At 37.2% G+C, this 19,749-nt stretch overlaps 1 protein-coding gene across 1 annotated transcript in view; it reads left to right on the plus strand.

The window, feature by feature from the left end:
- Positions 1-1,012: 1,012 nt before the first annotated feature.
- LOC309712166 (ethanolamine kinase 1) overlaps positions 1,013-19,749 on the plus strand; it is a 36,917-nt gene continuing 18,180 nt past the window's right edge. The window contains exons 1-6 of the mRNA XM_082542794.1: positions 1,013-2,215; positions 5,594-5,636; positions 11,278-11,376; positions 11,642-11,806; positions 16,171-16,433; positions 18,108-18,260. Coding sequence (XP_082398920.1) covers positions 11,666-11,806; positions 16,171-16,433; positions 18,108-18,260 — 557 coding nt within the window. The 5' untranslated portion in view covers positions 1,013-2,215; positions 5,594-5,636; positions 11,278-11,376; positions 11,642-11,665. The remainder of the gene's footprint in view (positions 2,216-5,593; positions 5,637-11,277; positions 11,377-11,641; positions 11,807-16,170; positions 16,434-18,107; positions 18,261-19,749) is intronic.

Genomic DNA, 19,749 nt, shown 5'->3' on the forward strand with positions numbered 1-19,749 from the left:
CCCATCACATGGACTCTTCACCCTCCTGCCCTCTGGGAGGCGCCACAGGAGCCTCCGGACTAAGACCACCAGGTACCGGAACAGCTTCTTCCCCACAGCTGTCAGACTCCTGAACTCTGCCTCCTGACATCTGACCCACGTTAAACTCATGGACTGAACATACACACACCCACAATGGACAACTGTACCCTCAAACACAATAATAACATGGACTGAACCACCACTCACAACCACTAGCACTTTATATAGCCTCTGTAGAAACTATCTACACCCTCACTTATCTTAACTGCACTACTGTATAGCTCTGTGTAAATAATCATTCTGTACATTCGATAATCTTTAATCCTACAACTGTTTACAACTTGCATAGTTCCCATTTCTGTATAGCTGTATATCCCAGATTCTGTAAAGTTATTTATTTCATATTCTGTATAGTTTTTCATATTTATATCCTGTTCATATCCTGTACATAGCTTGTACTCACTACAGCCTGTACATACTTATAGTTATAGAATATTCACGACATACTTCATACCGTGTACATTATAACATACCATAATAGACCCATTTCTGTAATATACTCACATATCTATATTATTGCTAATATATATTGTAATATATCTATATCACTAAAGCACTTCTGGATGGATGCAAACTGCATTTCGTTGCCCTGTACCTGTGCATGTGCAATGACAATAAAGTTGAATTCTATTCTATTCTATTCTACTTTAGCTTACCATTGAACCATTAATTGTTTTTATGTCTTCTTTTTTTGTACTGAGGACTTTGAGTTTTTATGTATTGAAATGTGCTACATTAATAAAATTCCCTGTGTCATGAACAGTGTTGGTCAAGTTACGTGAAAAAAGTAATCAGTAACTAATTGCTGATTACTTCCGTAAAAAGTAATCCCGTTACTTTACTGATTACTTATTTTCAAAAGTAATTAATTACTTGGTTACTTTTCAAAAACATGATTTACAACCTGAAGAGGTGATAAAACTGTCAGGGTCCTGGGTCTCCTGACCCAGCGTTTTAGTTCTTTGTGATTTTTGTATTATTGTACTTGGTGTGAGTTTCTAGTTTCGATCCCTTGCCCTTCATGTTTCTCTATGTCCCCTCTGTTCTGTGTAAGTCTGTGTCTGCATGTTTGATTTCCCCTCTGTGTCTCTCGGTTCTTAGAGTCCTCTGCCTTATGGTTTATGTCTCTGTGTTTCTTAGTTGCTGTCTCCACTGTGTCAAGTTCGCGTCTCTGTGTGATCCTTCCTGTTTTACTTTGAAGGTCCGTGTCTTATGTGAATGTGTCCTGCTTTGCTTGTCTCGTCAGTTCTAATTTCCCCCAGCTGTGCTCTCCTTCTGTGTCTCATTCTCCTCGTTACTTCCCAGTGTATTTAGTCCCTGTGTTTCTCTGAGTCAGTGTTGCGTCGTACCCTCAACAAGCTGTGTGTGTTTTGCCTCCGTGTTGCCAGTGTTTTGTTTCCAGTTCAGTGTTTTGTGCTTCAGTGTTTTAGTCCACCAGCGTTTTTGTTTGTCTTTTGGTGAGTTTAGTTAGTAAGAGGTTTTCCAGCATTAAAGCTGCGCTTTAAGTTGAACTTCTGTGTCTGAGTCCTGCATTTTGGATCCACCACTCCTGCTTGCCCGCCTGCCACACAGCCAACCATGACAAAAACGATAGATCCTTCAGCCCAATTCTACTTTTTCTGCATAATCCATCATACAAAATGTAATCAAATGGAAAAGTCTCTTTTTTTTAACTTGTTTTATCAGTTTTAATCTTTTAACTTTATGCATCAAGCAAAAATTTAATTATATGCAACATTCTCTGAATTGAATAAATTAGTTTAACATTTAAACCTATTTTCTGCACATTCCAGCACATAAAATAAAATATTTTTTGTGTTTACACTCACTCTTTCAAATACATGCAAGTAAAACACTGCAGAATATAAATAAAGTCAAAGACTCAACGGTCCTGTTGCTCTATTTTCACCTGTAAAGCAGGACTGCGGTAGGGGGAGGTTTACCCTGGTGCAGGTGTGCCGCGGTCAGTTGAAGAATCCGCGAGTTTCTCTGTGAGTTTCCCATTACGTCGTTGTGCACTCGGTGCTTGCTTGGAAGTTTAGGGGGGTTTTTTGCTGTAAAAAGACGTTTTCTTCCCACGCACGATGGACGGTAATGTTTTTGTCACTTTTTATGGAATCAAACTCAAAGTAAGGTCAGTACTTCCAAGTTTTAAACGCTGCACGCTCACACTCTCTCCCACAATCGATATGTGATCCATTGTTGATCTGCACACAGCTGTTGTCACTAATGGCGCACTTGGTTACGTCACTGTCGTGAGACATTCTCGCAAAAAATCACGGTTTTAGTAACGCAGTAATGCAGCGCTCCTACGGGAAAGTAACGGTAATCTAATTACCGTTTTTGCAATAGTAATCCCTTACTTTACTCGTTACTCGAAAAAAGTAATCAGATTACTGTAACGCGTTACTGCCCATCTCTGGTCATGAACCAAATCCAGCTCAGTGTCTGTGGCTGTGTCCCAATTAAGAGACTGCACGCTTGAAGTACGCATTTTAAGTGCGGTTACGTCACCGCCACGCGATGACGGCTGTCCCAATTCGAAGTGTACTTCAAATGCACACTCCAAATGCGCTGTCGATTTCCCCAAATATCAAGCGTGGTCCGGTGCACGCTTTGTCACTACCCGACCCGTACCGGAAACCTGATCGGTACCCCGCATGCGCAAATCTTACGTCACTTCCTCTCTTTGCCAACATTGCGACATTCAATATATTTGAATGATACGGTTAGCGCCCAGTTAGCTCCTAGCATTTCTCAACAGCTCTGCCTCCTTTTCGACTGCCCGGGACATTTAAACAATCGTTTTTGTCTACATTGTACTGAAATGCTTCATTATTGCAAACATTTTAAGATATACTTGTTATTCTTAACATCTTAACAGATACTCTGACCTGTAACTATCGTAAAACGCTACGACCGGAAGTAGAAACCTTTCGCGCATGCGGGGTACCGATCGGGTTTCCGGTACGGATCGGGTAGTGACACGCTTCGTGGTTCCATATATCCCACAATTCATTGCGCGGCGGTGGGTGTGGATAATTTTGCCGCAAAATACGGCAGACGGGAGCGGCTGAAGAGGTTGTTTTTTTTTTTCCAAACTTAATTGAAACCATAAAGCGAAGAGTCAGTCATTCCAGTTCAGTTTGTACAGTAGACATACAAGGCAAATAAGAGTAACAATATACAGTACAATGAAATAAGAAGGATAAATAAATAAAGGATAAAAAAGAAGAAAGGGGGGAATGTGACAGACTTCATAACAACTTTGTATTTGAAAGTTGTGACAGCTCATTCGTTAAACATTTCTGAACGAATTTCAATCAATGATAAACCTTTTTTTATTGGAAGTTAATTTAAGAGAGTTAAAGTAATATTCAATTTCAATCAAAAACAAATTAAATGATGGGGTTGAGTTTTGAAATTTACATTTATGTATGTGGAATTTCCCTAATAAGATGTGTGTGTGTGTGTGTATATATATATATATATATATATATATATATATATATATACATATATATACATATATATATATATATATATACATATATATACATATATATATATATATATACATATATATACATATATATATATATATATACATATATATACATATATATATATATATATATATATATATCATAATAATCTGACAATAGTATAATATTGGCCATATTATATTTACATTGCCACAGTGAGTTGACTTTAGTCTCATGAACAACATTAACTAATTGTTATTTACTAACTAATCTTAAATGACTGTTCAGCACAGAAATGAAGCCCAACAATCATGTTTTACAGTCCTGTGGTCTCAGCCTCAGATACTCAACTAATCAAAGTGATGTCATGACAAAAATGAATGACCAACAGAACATTTTTCTCCTTCATTTCTGTCAAACAAAGCTGTATGTAACGTGTCTCGCGGTTAGTATAACAGCGCGACGATGCGTATACCGTCCCATTTCACAAGCCTCTCACTTCTCGTACTTATAGTACGCACCGTACGTAGTACGCGTAGTGCGCGAACTTCAAGCGTGCAGTCTCTTAATTGGGACACGGCCTGTGTGTGTGTGTCTGTGGATTTCCACTTCCTGTGTTTAGGTGTGCTGCATTCCAAAGCCCGTCTTTTTGCTCACTTTATTATGATTAAATCAGCAGCCAACAGACCTCTAAGCACAGGTAACACCAACGTAAATAAAATAAAAGAGAATAAATTAAAACAAGACAAAGTAATTTAACCATGTTAAATTGTTAACTGAACTCACTGAACTACATCTTTGTGCTTTTGTGACATTTTTATCAAATTAGCTGATACACAATAAAAATACTCTTTGCTTTGTGGTACAGCCTATGCTGAAAGTCTTGGTTGGTGAAATTGTGTGTTTTGTTTGGCTGTTACTTAGTACTATTTAGCTAGCATGTGTTTGTGCAGCACACCTAGCTTGCTAACCAGGCTTGCTAGCACTGGCTAATGCCTTTACCTTCTTGACCAAATATTGTATCTGGCTTCAAAAACTAACATATTTGTAGCCAAAACAGTAACTTTGAGGCATCAAATTGCCTAAAACCAGTGGATGAAGTCATTTAGGTCCATCTGTCATACTGGCTACATATATGTGGGTTGCTCTGGCTAGAAGCTTAGGTACATTTACAATAAAAGAGGTAAATGCACACAATTTGTGGTTAGTTTCTTGTTCTTGCTTTTATTATAGACGTCATAGTTTTATTATATTGTTGTGTGTAGTTTTGTGATTTTTTTTTTTTTAAAGTGATAGGATAGCAAAATGATGGCTGGGGCTTCAGTTCAATTCATAGAAATATAACGTCCTTCCAGCAGAGCATCCCTTCTATCTTCTATCTTCTTATAATATCTCATGTTATCTCTATCTTCCACCCTTCAGATCTCTAATGCTTTTATTTTCTGTTTTTCTCTCCCTTTAAAATGCACTCATGCAACTTAATTTTGTTTGTTGCAGCAAAAAAAACAAAAAAAACAAAATTGCTTTTGACATCATTGAAAGATGGCACCAACAAGGTAGTGACAATGCTATTTGGGTAGACTGCTCTTTAGAACAGAGTAGAATAGCCCTTTGTCATTGTACATGTACAATGAAATTGTGGATTTTTATTTTTTAAGAGTAGAATTTATTAACACACAGATGTGGGGGGATGGGGATAACAAGCCTAACCTTCCTCCTGCATCCTGACAGAGGAAATTGTAATAGCCTCTTTTGAAACTGGCTAACCTTTCCTTTAAGAGATACTGTATGTGCCAATGCACCAATCCAAAAATAAAATCCCCACTTTCATCATGCTGTCTGGAGAATTTCTGAAAGCCAAAAAATGAATAAACACAAGAAGTGAGAGTTACTACGTGTGTCTGAGTGTGTCCCTTAAAGACGCTGCTTTTTTGTATATTTTTTATTAAAGATTGAAATAGATATAGATCATTAACCATTCATCATTCATGAAGCTCGTTATTTATCCTCCCCACCTCCCGTTTCAGATGTCTTCTCAATTAAACAAGAACAGCGCTTGCATCAAAACAGGTAAGAACAAGTGGATATTAATAATATGGGGCTCCTGACAGATGTTATCTTATTTTATTTATATTTTAATACAGTACAGTACTTTCCCCCTCCATCAAAAGAAACCCAACAGCCACATTAAGGACAGATCTGTGTGATTTTCTAACAGATGAAAGTGAATGTGTAATTAGCATGCTAGATTTGCGGACAGTCTCTCTTTTTATTTCAACATGAAATGATGCAAGCTTTTTCCTGAGCCAAGGTCAGAGGCCCAAGCCCATGTAATACATATTTAATGGAGAAAGACAGAATGTGAAGATGTGTGGCCGGATACGTGGGTTAATCTTAAATATCATTCACAGCTGCTGTTGCTCATTTTGGGTTGTGAAACAAATTATGTTTAATAAATTATTGCATAGCATTCTTACACTGCATTATTTATTTTCTGTGTCAATAACATGACTTTTTTTCAGTTTGCTTTAGTCGAAATCCAAAGATGGATTGTTCATTTCCTCCACTTCCAACATAATTCAGTAGCCAGACCACAACTAGAACACACTCTACTTAACATAAAAGTAAATGGGCTATCTTTGCCTCATGCGCTGACGTGTTTTGGTGGCTCCTTCTCTTTTTCTATATTGCTTATGCCATTCCACCACGCGCAATAAACCAACCGCCATACAGCTCTTTGGAAATGGCATCACAAGAACAAGCTTTCTACAGACTTCAAAGGTATAAACTGAGAATAATTTAGCTTTACGAGTAGATCTAAGGATCCACGAAGGCTGAGACAAGACAGCATTGTTGGATGGTGAGCACCCCAAAATAGTGTGGCCAGAAATGGAGCTGGTTAAGTATCTTGCTGCCAATGATATCAGATTAAGCAAAGCTTTCAGGGACCGGTACTAGCTGCATAAATGACCTCATCAGCTGCGGCTTGGGTGGTTTGGCAACGATGGAGCGTGTATAAGGTATGGCAGGAGATGACAGAAAATACAGCAGAGACACTTTCTGTGAAAAGGGACGGAGTGTGGATGCACTTATTTGGTCAAATTAAGGCAAAAGTAATGCATTTGAAGACATTAAGCACATGAAATACATTAAATAGAATAGTTTCAGTAGAGTAGTGGTCAGACTTGTATAGTCCTTAAATAACAAAGCAATCTATTAGCTGTCCAGCTGTTGGCTAAAACATGCAAGCAACCTTTGACACAACTTCCAAATCGATTTCTGTATTTATTTACAGAAATATAGAAAGTGTGAGAATAGCAAACCTTATTTTTGTGTGCTGTCTGGACTATTTTTGAAGGTTAAAAAACAATGAGTAAAAACAAGAAGGACATTTTCACTCAAATATATCAGGAAATGAAACTAAGACGGGACTTTATTATTGTCCCCTGGACAAAGTCTGATACTGTGAATGCATGATGTATTCCTGAATAGATTAGGATGTGGTCAGTAAACTAACCTAAAATTAAAGTTTCATCTTCAAAATGGAAACTATGCAGTTTCATTAGTGATTTAAAGGCAAAACTCCCCAAAACTATAAAAAAAGAAAAGAAGCTGCACCTATTATGCGGTGCTGACAGCAGTGGTGATTTTTAACTTTGCAAAACTGCAGCAACATTTAGAGAAGGTCCAAAGTACGGCAGTAAAAATCAACAAATTTATGTATGTCTGCAAGCGCAACTCTCCTGCATATATACATGCTACTGCAAAGAAAACTTAACATAAAGTGTCCTGTCGACATCTCTGATTTGTCAGCAAGATTTGACAACAATTAACTGCACTTGCAAAGTCAACAATGTCTTAGGCAATTAGCCCATCACCCTCCTCCCCCTGAGGACTGAGGCATGAATTCTGCATGTCACCCTCTTCACATAATGAAGAGACAGCGGGTGTCATGTCTGGACTTGGCAATCTGCTACTGGCATGAGAGTTAGAGTATTAAATGGACTAACTGCCGGCTTTACCGCAGAGGAACACCGGTGTCTGAGCCCAGTGATTACCATGGCCCCAAACAAAAATGACATTTGTCTGACAATAAAATTGGATACTAACCTGTCTGAAAGCTGCCTCCATTTGCCTAGAACAAATGTTGGCATTGGAAAACAGTTTGACACACTTTTCCCCTTGAATGCATAGAGAAGGCGAAGCCATCCTTTGGCTCACGGTAATGGCCCTTCATTGTTGGCCACAGAGGATGTGGCGCTATTCATACCGGTGGATGATTGAAAAGAAAATTGAATCTCTTTTGATGTGATAAATGTGTCTATTACTGCATTTGCACACAAAATGTCGGTGGAAATTATAGTGGGGAGGCAGGGCTCAGAGGGGAAAATACATAGTGATGGCATATTGGCTAGCTTTGATTGGAGCTGAAATATAAATATACTGTACCGGTAGTGAAATGAGTCCAAGCTCCCTGATTTTTCCACAGGATCTTCACAAATGAAAGGCCTTGAGAGCACCAATTGTAAGACTATATAAAAAGGTTAAATATCTGCACAACGCTCTCTCTCTCTTTCTCTCCAAAGAGCTGTTTGATAAAGGAAACCAACAACTGTTTGCGTTGTAATAAAAGAGAATTTTCTCTGACCTGAAGAAGCCCAGGGAAGAAAGGAGACGATACATTTAGTGTTGCGTGAAGTCTTGTGCTGCGCTTGACAATTCATTTGAAAATATTAAGATGGCTGGCGAAGTGCTCTGATGCACACATGTACTGATATGTGCTCTTGGTGGAAGAAACAAACAAACACACCTTTTTTTCTAATATTGGAGACATCTGAAATGCAGATATAGTAATATAATGATTAGCCTTGTCTCATGCTTTCTTGCTTTGTGGTAGATCTTGGTTCTGTCTTCATTGAGATATTTGAATGCTAATCAATAAAATCAAATCAAATCAAATGATATTTACATGTTTCATTTGTTTTATTCATCTACATTTTATTTTCAGTAGACAGTGTGTAGTATTACTAAATACAGTGCAATCTCATGCACATGTTGTGGTATGTTTGGGAAAATTGTAACAAAGGAAAACAGAAAAAACAGAGTAAACATTATTTCAACAAGAAAAAAAATCCCTGTACTTTGCAAGATATTATTAATGCTAACTGCCAGCGTTACTGCAGAGGGACAACCAAAACTTGTGTTCCGGCTGTAGTACAAAAATATTACATATACAAGATATTTGCATGCTTTTTTAACTTTATAATATTTTACCACATTCAACAAAAACACAATTTATACATTTATAAAGCATTTGTTGCCTATTTGCAATCCAGTATGTTAAAAGTGTTTACTCTTTACACTATTATGATTTTCCCTATTAAGTTCATCTTAAAATCAACTTCTCTTGAACACTTAAATAAGATTTTTTTTCCCCTATCACAATAAGTCATTTTGATCAATGTTAATAAATGTTTTGGTATATATAAAAATCAAAACATATTCTCCACACTGTAAAAGCATGCCAGTGATTACCATGTGTAGGACACACATAAAGCATGGGTCCAGGTTTGTGTAAAATTTTTACAAATGTGTACCAAGTTTTCTCGGTTATGCATTTTTTCTGCTAATTCTTTATATTACTTTGATGCAACATAACAATCACTTCCTTCTCCTGTAATTACAGGTCTTAACGTTAATAAGATGTTTGGTATTCATCACATTTGTCATCTTCAGGCATTTCTGAGATTCAGTTAACATACCATACACTTCAGTTTATCAGTTTTTTTTATTCAAATTTGTGAAGATCATGCAAAACCTTTAAAAATGCTACTGATCGAAACATTGTAAAAAATAAATAAAAAAACAATAACATGGAGAAGTTTCAAGAACAAATCCCTCTCATTGTACAGATCCTTTCAGTTGGGATATACTAGAGACACATAAATACCAGTCAACAAAGTTCTTAAGGAAGATGAAACATCTAAGATAGGAACTTGAAAAGAAGCTGAGGCCAGCATACCATTGTTATTCAGTTATATTCCATTTTTTAAAATCCAAAATGAAGATAATAGTGATTGTGTCTGAGAAGATGCCCCCACAATAACGGCATGGATTGAGCTAATATTCGCAGCATTCATGCTTTCCTCAGCTGTACTTTGTATGTAAAGTTAATTAGCAAATGTAGCCATGTTAGCCTAGCCAAGATGGGAAATATAGCAAGCATACACCTTCTTAGCATTAGCAATTTAGCATATCATTCTTATCATTTAACTTAAAGCACTCATTATTTTTCATATATAACTACATAATATTCTGAAATTAGCAGTTATGAATAATCTGATCAGCAAGAAAAGTTGTCCCTTTCATTTGCATGATCAGCTCTTTGTAATCCTTGTTTTTGTATTGTTGTTAATTCTAAATGCTGCTAACAGGGAGTTTTTTGTGTACCTTTTTTGTTTGTTTTCACAAAATGAATCTAATGTAAATAAAAGTCAAAAGGCTGACAAATTATTGGTTATGTTTTTTTTTCACAGTTTTAGTGACAGTCGGTTTTACTGTTCACCTTCTGCTTATTTCCAGATTTTAAAAAGTAGTCTGTGGTTCTATTGCTTTAATCACTTAAGTGAAACTGTTTATGATGCCAAGATGTCAAAAGATTTCAACTCCCCGATTCTTTTTTTGAATCTTTCATAAATAATTAGTTTTCAAAGCTTAATGGCGAGGAACAGCAAGATAATGAAGCTAGACACATAGTCAAAGAAACTTTTCTACAAAATGTCATAATTGTATCTGTATGGGTTATTACTCACGTCACCTTTTTTGTGACGTAAAAAAAAAGCATATTTGTACTGCGTTTGAGAGGTACAGCCAGTAAAAGAAACACCGGCTCTACTACTCCGTTCTACAGCCTGAGCCTTACATTTTTAATCAAGTCACTCATCTCTCTTTCAATACATAACATCTTTGATGATGAGATGCGCTTTGATGGCAAGCGAATTTCATTTGTGTCTAAAAGCTCCAAAGTATTCGGTTCAAGATGATCGCCACATTTGTGACTTCTAAGCGATTACTGTAATGATGCTAAATGGTAAACATTGGCCCAACATCTAAATAATTTAACAGACTGAAAACACGCTGCTCCAATGTTTATTAAATTCATTTTGTGTTTACAGAGTGATCATACTGAAATGTTCCATGGCATTGAGCTAGCATGAGAGGTCACGTTTGAATGGACTAATTGTATGAAATTTAACATAGCTTGTCTAGATTACATGATTACCTCAGTCAGACAATAGAGCCAACCCTTTTAAAGTCTTTGCTGGTGCACATGAACTAAAAGTACTACATCTGCAAAGTATTTAGACAATCAAATGCAATATTATTTGCCTATTCTTGGGCATAGCTTGTATGGAGCTCAATAAAATAATTGTGCATAAGGCCAGGGGACATTTTGCAACCATGTTTACTGTGTGTTCAATTTTAATGTTAAAACAGGTTGGTTATCAAAAGTTGTGCTTAAACTGGCTGCAAGCAGAGCTAAATTTGGCATATGCTGGGCTTAATTTGGACAGAAACGTCACAAATAAAAAATGTTTTAAAAGTTTTCTTACAGTAAATCTTATTCAAGCATTATTTGATCAATCTGAATTTGATATTTAAAAACGTGCCTTTGGTTTATTGACGTGTGTTTAACAAATGCATACTGCAGAGCAGGAGCTACCTGTGGTTAATATGTAAACTACAGCAGAAGGGATGAAGATGCCCACGGGAACATTGGACCCTGATAAAGTGCTGAATAACTGGACACGTAAGTAGACAGCTTCAGTGACTGGCAAATACCAGTGACTGCTCTTGACTCAATAGTTTTACATCATAATCATCAAGAAATTTGCGTGGACATCAATTTCTTTTTCTTTTTACTTTCTTTTGCTTTTTCATCCTTTTTTTCTTTTTCTTTTTGATGGTTTAGATTTAACTTTGACTCTGCTAACACTCTCTAACACTGTCTAAAACTGGCCCAAGTCTAGACACAAACTCATATTTACTACTTTAATCTTTATCGGTTTTCAAAGTATAAACAGTTTGCATTCGTGAAAATGGACAGTGGACTTGTTGGTGCTGGAAAACAGCTTCTCCATGTGGACATCTATATTGATGAACACCAACCTTCTAGAGGAATCCTGGCTCTTTTGAGCAGACTTCGTCCCAACTGGAGGGCACAAGACATTCAAATGAAGGCAAGTGAATGCTTGTATCTCTAAATGTATGGATTACCAAAGACTGACTATTATTTGTAAGAAAGCATGAAATTCACACATTTTCATTTGTATTTCTAATCTTACTCTCATGAACTTTCAAATGTAACATGCTGACTGTGGCTTGCAGCATCTGAGATGTAGCTTTTGTTTTTTGTAAAGTTTCAGGGTGTTGCATGGTCTGACCTTGGGATGAATTGACTGGGAAATCCACTCTTGGGAAGATTGTGGCATTGCATTAACATACAGTGGAACCCCGACTTACGAAATTAATTCATTCCCGAGGGTCTTTCGTAAGTCGAAAATTTTCGTAAGTCGAAACACCCATCGCACGTTTTGACTGAGGCGATGCTGAACGATAGGCTATAGGCTAATTGCTAACTAGAACAACAATACGTCGTTCAAGCGGAACAGCGAAGCCCAAGTACGGAAGCCAAGGGGTTGTTACATGATTCGGAAGGCATTGTGGGCATTGTAGGCTCAGCCAATCAGAGCCAGCGGATTCCATTACTCTGGCATTTTGCCGTAACACGGGCAAAAATATTGCCGTTCAGTGCCTTCGTAACTTGAATTTTTCGTGAAATGGGGTATTCGTAAGTCGGGGTTCCACTGTACTTCTAAATACACCAGACCAGCAAAATGAAAACATATCTGCTTTTATAGTAGTTTAATAAGCCCTGGGAAAGCTTTTGAATTTCACATGACTGTTTAACCTGTATTCACGTGTTAAAGTGAAAGCATAAACTATGATTTATATCTAAATTTATTGCCTGTATATGGCAAAACTTGACACATCTTATAAGAATAGGGAGCAAGTGGAAGAGAACCTGGAGCAGTGCTGGTATGAAAGTGAGTAGACGCAAGACAGAATACATGTGTGTGAATAAGATGGAGTCAAGTGGGAAGGTGAAGCTGCAAGGAGCACGGATATTGAAGGTAGATGAGTTTAAATATTTGGGGTCAATCCCCCCCAAAGCAACAGACAGTGAGGTAGAGAAGAGAGTAAAGGCAAGAGGGGGTGGGTGGAGACAAGTGTCAGGGTTTTTTTGTGAGAGAAGGATAGCAGCAAGAGTGAAAAGGTAGATTTACAAGACAGTAGTGAGGCCTTCTCTGATGTATGACAGAAAGACAGGAGGCAGAGGTGGAGGTGGTAGAATTGAAGATCCAAAGATTTTCATCCCATTTGGGAGTGACCTGATCGGACAGGATTAGAAAATACACAGCCCAAAGACATACATGTTGGGTTAATTGGAGATTCTAAATTGGCCACCGGTGTTAATATCAGTGTCTGTCTCTTTGTCTTAACTGTTTGATGAAATGACATGTACCCTGTCCTTCACCCTACAACAGCTGAGATCGACTTCTGAAACCCCATGGCCCAAAACTGAACAGGTTAAGAAAATGGATGGATGAATGAAAAAAAATAAAGACTGCTGTATAAATGCAGTATCAAAATTAAATTCACACATAGTGATAAAGTTTTGTCGTGTTTTGGTTGGGCTCCATATTCCACTGTACTGTAAACTGTAGAAAGACACATTTCACACATCAAAATGGAAAAAAAAAAACCCAAGGTAACTAGACAACAAAAGTAGACTGTTAGGAAATTTCTTTTTGTAGGGCTGTCAGAGGGTCTATTCACAACAGGATAATCCCATTCTGGTCCCATGTGCAAACACAAGGTCCAATATTTCAGAGAAATAGGGTTTATGTTTGTTAGGTGACCCAACATTGGATGGATGACCTCTCAATCCTCACCAGGTCCAGTAATGTACACAAGAGTAGATGTTTCTCTTCAGCTCTCGCACTGCAGCGGCTCCTTTAATGGTGTATTGTGTTCAGCAAGGAATGGATAGACAACTTCTGCTGTTACATTGAGCTTTAACCCAGTTTACATAGCATTCCTTTCAAATGACTGTCATTGTTTTGGGTTTCATTGATGATTCCGTGATTCTGTGATTTCATCATTTCTATTTTATAACAAACTAACAGAACAAGATAAAGGCTGATAAATACACATTGAATGATTTACATAAGATTTTTTGTAGACAGTGTGATTAAAATCTGTTTCAAAGATGGAACAAGAGAACATTTGTAGAATTTTAAAGGCATCCCTTTAAAATTCTACAAATGTTCCAACAAACAAACATGTTAAAGCAAACGCAAATTTCATGTCAAAAAGAAGTGCAGATCAAAGCATGCATATTTATCTTGTGTGTTTTTAATACATTTTGGGGGATTTCAAATGACAATTAATAAATTGTGAAAATTCAGCACAAAAAGAAACTGTAAGATACAGAGGCAGAAAGAATTTAATGAAACCGGCCCTGCATCCATATAAATACTGGGTCAGTTGTCAAGGTGGGCATGTTTGTTCATTTTCCATTTAGATGAAAAAATGTGTGTGCAGGTCCCATCTGATGCTCAGAAAGTGCCTTGGGGACTTTAGCAGAAATTGAGAGACTGAGAAACCACAGAATGACAACAAATGTCAGAAAAAGTCGTTGCAGACAGTGGTCTCTGCGGTGTTGTTGTGTACACATACTGAGGAATAGAATCTATTCCAGAAGTGGGATTTTCAATGTCACCATACTTTCTACAGCTGTGTCTGTAACTATGTATTCATCTACCTGTTGTTGCATTGACTCTACACAACAAAGATGTATGCATACCAGTTTAATTTCAAACTGATTTCATATTTGTTTTTCCCATAAAGTACATTAAAAGGAGTGCCAAATCTTTCCATATCAAATGTTTGTTTGTTTTTTTACATTGGATAAAATGGTAACCAGTATTCCACATTAATATGGGTGTATTTTTCAGGATGTATAAAGGCGATCAACCAAATCTTGAACTTTAATATATGCTATAAACAGAAACTGGAAAATACACAACACACAATAATGCAAAAACATAAAAACAGACAGGCAGCATATGAAGAACAGACACAAGGCTCATATCTAAATTAAAACCATAGCTGATGCTACAACAAAGACTGAGGGGAAGAAATGATTAGTTATACACATTAGGATTAGGAAATGGGGAACAGGATTGGTAACAAGACACAGGTGCGATCAATCACACACAAGTGAAACTTGTCAATAAAATCAGGGGGGAAACAGGAAGCAAAACTAACCTAGGACACAAAAGAAATCAAACCTTCAAAGTAAAGACAGAAAGTAAAGTACAGCAAAATCACAAATCAGAACACAACACAGAAACTTTGTACTGGGAAAATCCAAACACACTTTAGAATCACCATTTCACCTAACCCCACTAACTTCAAGTCTTTGGACTGTGGGAGGAAGCTTGAATGAACCCAGACAAACTCGGGGAGGATTTCCAAACTCCAGATCTCAAGGTACTGAGTTCAAATCCACCATCTGGCCAGATGAACTCAGGACCTTATTGCTGTGAGGCAATAGGGATAACCACCATACCACAGTGCTGGCCATTTCTGGTATCATGTAGAATAGAAATCAAAGTCTCATTAAGACTCAGTATATAATAATGATCTCATGATACAGATTAATTCAGAACCCAGCATGAATTATATTTCAAATAAGCATCTGAAAAATGACCCATAAAAGACTTCTGCAAAATTATTCTTTGACTTATATGTCTCATCTAGCTGCTACCTGTTGGTTGTCTAAACTTGTATTCTATGATAAAATTATTTTAACAAAAAGCTGTTACTTAAGTAACCTATTTGAAAATGCAAGTATTCATGTGGCAACACGCTAACGTCGCAGGGGATGTCCACATGCATTCTAAATTTTGTATTACACAGGTATTTTCTCTAGTTTCTTTTTGAGTGTACTGATGTGAATTTGCTCTGTTTCTGTGGTTTTATTTTTCCTTTTTCTCCAATAATGTGCATTTAATGGAAGGTTAGTGACATTTTTAAATGAGCTATAACAGTGGTAAATTAGTGGCCTGTAAATCGATATGGTACTGAAAATGTAATCCAGAATCCTGAAACCAAACTGGGGTCTGCGAGTTGCCTGCTATTTACCTGCCTGCTGTAATTAATGTAGAATAGCATGATTTTCCAAGATTGTTATAAATGTTTTAAGGAAAGTAACCAATTAAAGTTATAGTTACAGAATAATTATATGACTGCCTGCTTTATTGACAGATGGTAGTGAAATGTTATTATCTTTTTTTTACAGTAGGATTTTTTGTGTGGGTAGAATTATGATAACCAGCATCCTGGGTTTTATGGGCTCTTTTGACAATACAGAATGCTAAAATATGGTATAGCAAAATGTTTCATTTGCTGTATACTATCTGTCCAAAACTGCATTTTTCATGCTCATGGCCCTTTGGATTTCCTTTCATTCCAGACATTCACAGAAGGCATCACCAACCAGCTTATTGGCTGCTACGTGGGCTCTCTCCTGGAGCCTGGTTGTGTCTTGGTGCGACTATATGGCAAAATGACAGAGCTCTACGTGAACAGGGACCATGAGGTGGAGATGTTTCAGATCCTCCACGCACACAGATGTGGTCCTGAAATTTACTGCAGCTTCCAGAATGGCATCTGCTACGAGTTTGTAAGAGGAACTGTGCTGGATGATAAACTGCTTCGGCAGCCGTCTATCTACAGGTCTCTGCAATAACAGCGTTCACATTTCACACATACACACACACACACACACACACACACACACACGCACACACACACACACACACACGCACACACATAGATAGATAGATAAACATCATCTAATTAAATTTATATAATTGTGAGAATTTCTTTGCTATTTTAATGTATGTGAATACATTAAAATAGCAAAAATTAGCAAAATTATTTCACAGCTTTACAATCTGTATATTCAAGTTGACAATAAACTTGCCCTAATTTAAGAAACATGAAAGAAAATAATGACAATTCTGATTATTGTCTGGTATGCAAAGTTCATATCCTGAGTATAACTACTGTGTAAGTTTGTAATTATTTAATATCAAAGCATAAGGTGAGATGCTATGGGCAGGAGATTTATTTGTTTATTTATTAGTTTATATGAATAGAAGATTTTTGGCTTTTTCTGTCTCAACATGTTCTTTTCAAATCTTTTTCTCAAAATTGCACAAAAAGGTTTTCAAAATTATCCACTGTAAATAATCAATATTGATATTTGTTATCCCTTTAAAGCTAAGTGTATCAAATATGATACTTTGCATACTAGATTTTGAGACAATAAATATTTAAAAAAATGGCAGATGTGGCATATATGACAGAAATCCAAACTAAAATCTGCAAATAATATATATTTTTTAATTATTATATTGTTAGAAGGTTCAATAAACACGCCAAAAAATAAAAAATAAAATTTAAAAAACCGCAGTCTGAACTTCAGCAGCACTTACATCCACAAAACTTCACTGTTAATAATCTGGAGCCTGATTTGTATAACATTTAGCACAAGTGGAGTCTATCATCAGTGAATGCTACGTCCAGATGAACAGAATCAACTTTTTTTTGATTTACTTACCTGGATGATTAAACATGCATCAAGACAACATTTAGAACAAAAAACAAAAAGAAAACAAAAACACATTTCTGGGCAGGACTTGTAGAGTGATAAATAGAGATATCCAAAATCTCCTGAATTAAATGTAGTATGCACATTTTTTTTTACATTATTTTATGCAACTTTCTTTCTGAAAAAGTGAATATTTATTGATAGGACATCATTTGCACATCATATCATAAATTTCAGAAAACTTGTAACTCAATTTCTTTTTTATTTTTAATTGAAATTCATTTGAAGTCATCATTGTACATCATCATCATTTTCAGAGTTCAGGTGTGTACATGCAAACCAAACAGTTCATTTAATTTGTGCCAATGTGGGAGTTTCTTATTAGTAATTTGAGTCATGTTTCATGTTGAGCAATGATGTTTGTTCATGCCCCCATTACATTCATCATTCCCATGATAACAACCTGTCATCATTATTCACAACTCGGGACAGTAGAACTCAACATATCCAGCCAAGGTTTCACATCCAGGTCCACAATAGACATCAATCAACTTGCTCTGCCTGATACCCTGTGTGGGGGATACCCAGAAAACTTTATGTCACCATTAAGATGCCTTGAGAATGAGCGCTCAAATGGTCAAAAGGTCATAACCACAACAAGGTCCATTTTTTGAAAAGAAGAACAAGATAAGAGCACTAAATGTAGAGGGAGTTGTGTTTCTGCTCTGATAATGATTGTTTGTGCAATAACAGCGTCAGCCAGGCTCATCTGAGAAAATGTTTTCTCTCTGCAGATTGATCGCCGCAGAGATGGGGAAAATCCATTCGATCCAGCCAAAATCCGGTCGGCCAGTCAAACCTGTGCTGTGGACAAAAATTTCTCATTTCCTCAAACTAGTGCAGAGCAGTGTCAGCAGCAGTCCAGCTGGGCAGTGGTACATAGGCAGGTACAAGTCATGATAGCCACAGAGCACAATACAATATATAATGCATAATATTTACAATACATCCACTTGTGATTGACCCATTAAGCAGCTGCACTGGACAAAGACAGGAAGATTTACACTATGCAATAACATATGGGCGGTAGCTTTGCTAGAAAAAACATTAACTACACTTTTTGTTTTGCCAAAGAAATATGCTTGGAGAACTGCTTGGCTGTTGATCACCTGGTGGGGTCATTCAAAGTATTGGTGTGTTGCTAGATCAGATCTCACAGATAAGCTCAAGCAGTCCTTTGGCATCAGGTGACAGCAGGTATCATTCCCGTATGGACATTATTAATATATCCTAGTAATAATCGATTAACCGGCACATTATTATGAGACACTCTCTCACTCACTGACATGGGGAGCTACACATTAATATTACCTATCATGCAGCAGCTGCACAACACATCAAAGGTAAACACGTAAAACACGTACTGTAACAGCAGCAGTCATTTTCAGTGCCAGCAGCACCTCTGAACAGGAACAGATGCACATAACTACTCGAGGTCACCAAAATGTCATTAACAGTTATTAGTTAGGCTAAGAAATGCAGCATGGCATGATGTGTCCAGCACTAAATGGACCGTTAATATGCAATTCTATATTTCCTGTAAAAAATCAAGAGAGGTGTAAATCAGAGATGACTTTAATTAGTTGCTTATGTGACATCCACTATTACAACAATATCTTACGGTGATTAATCTACTGCTGTAATCATAATAATAAACTGTATAAAGTACAAGGGCTGAGAGCTTGACAGCTGTAACAACAGTAACTATGGGGGTGGGGCTTAGTGATTAGTCAGTCATCCTGTCAGGAAGGTTTCAGACTAATGTGTGTGTGTGTGTGTGTGTGTGTGTGTGTGTGTGTGTGTGTGTGTGAGAGAGAGAGAGAGAGAGAGAGAGAGATGGAGAGAGAGAGAGAGAGAGAGAGAGGCTGTCAATTATCTACTATACTGAAAATACAATGTTTAAAAAACAAAATACCTGATGACTTTGAGACAGGAGGGCACCCCGATGTTTAATTGTGCTGTCCTCTTTGATAGAAACCAGCTTCATTTTCAACTGTTTTATCTTTTAGGCAGCAGCTCTTTCACTGATGTCTTATCATTTTCTCACATTGCTCAAACCAGCCTAAAATGCTCTTGTCCATCCAAATCTTGCCTGGCTTAACGGGCAACAGGCATTTACCCCTCCTTACATGTATGGAAGCCATCACTGTGAGCTGTCATTGGTCAGAGAGATGAGGCGGGGGAGTGGCCTCATTGACACTGAGAGCTCTCATGGGTGAAGGGGTGAGAGGTAAGCGGGGTTACATGGAAAGACACTACAGAGAAACAGGCTCTTGGCTCTCCCTTATCGGTCAAACGCTGAACCTTATTTGTGTTTGCAGCAAAGGGGTCGGAAGTCCATGCAAACAGAAGCTGGAAGGCCCCAAGGTTTCTAGT

The sequence above is a fragment of the Aulonocara stuartgranti genome, assembly GCF_965226115.1.
Source record: "Aulonocara stuartgranti genome assembly, chromosome: 7".
In the NCBI taxonomy this organism is placed as follows: Eukaryota; Metazoa; Chordata; class Actinopteri; order Cichliformes; family Cichlidae; genus Aulonocara; species Aulonocara stuartgranti.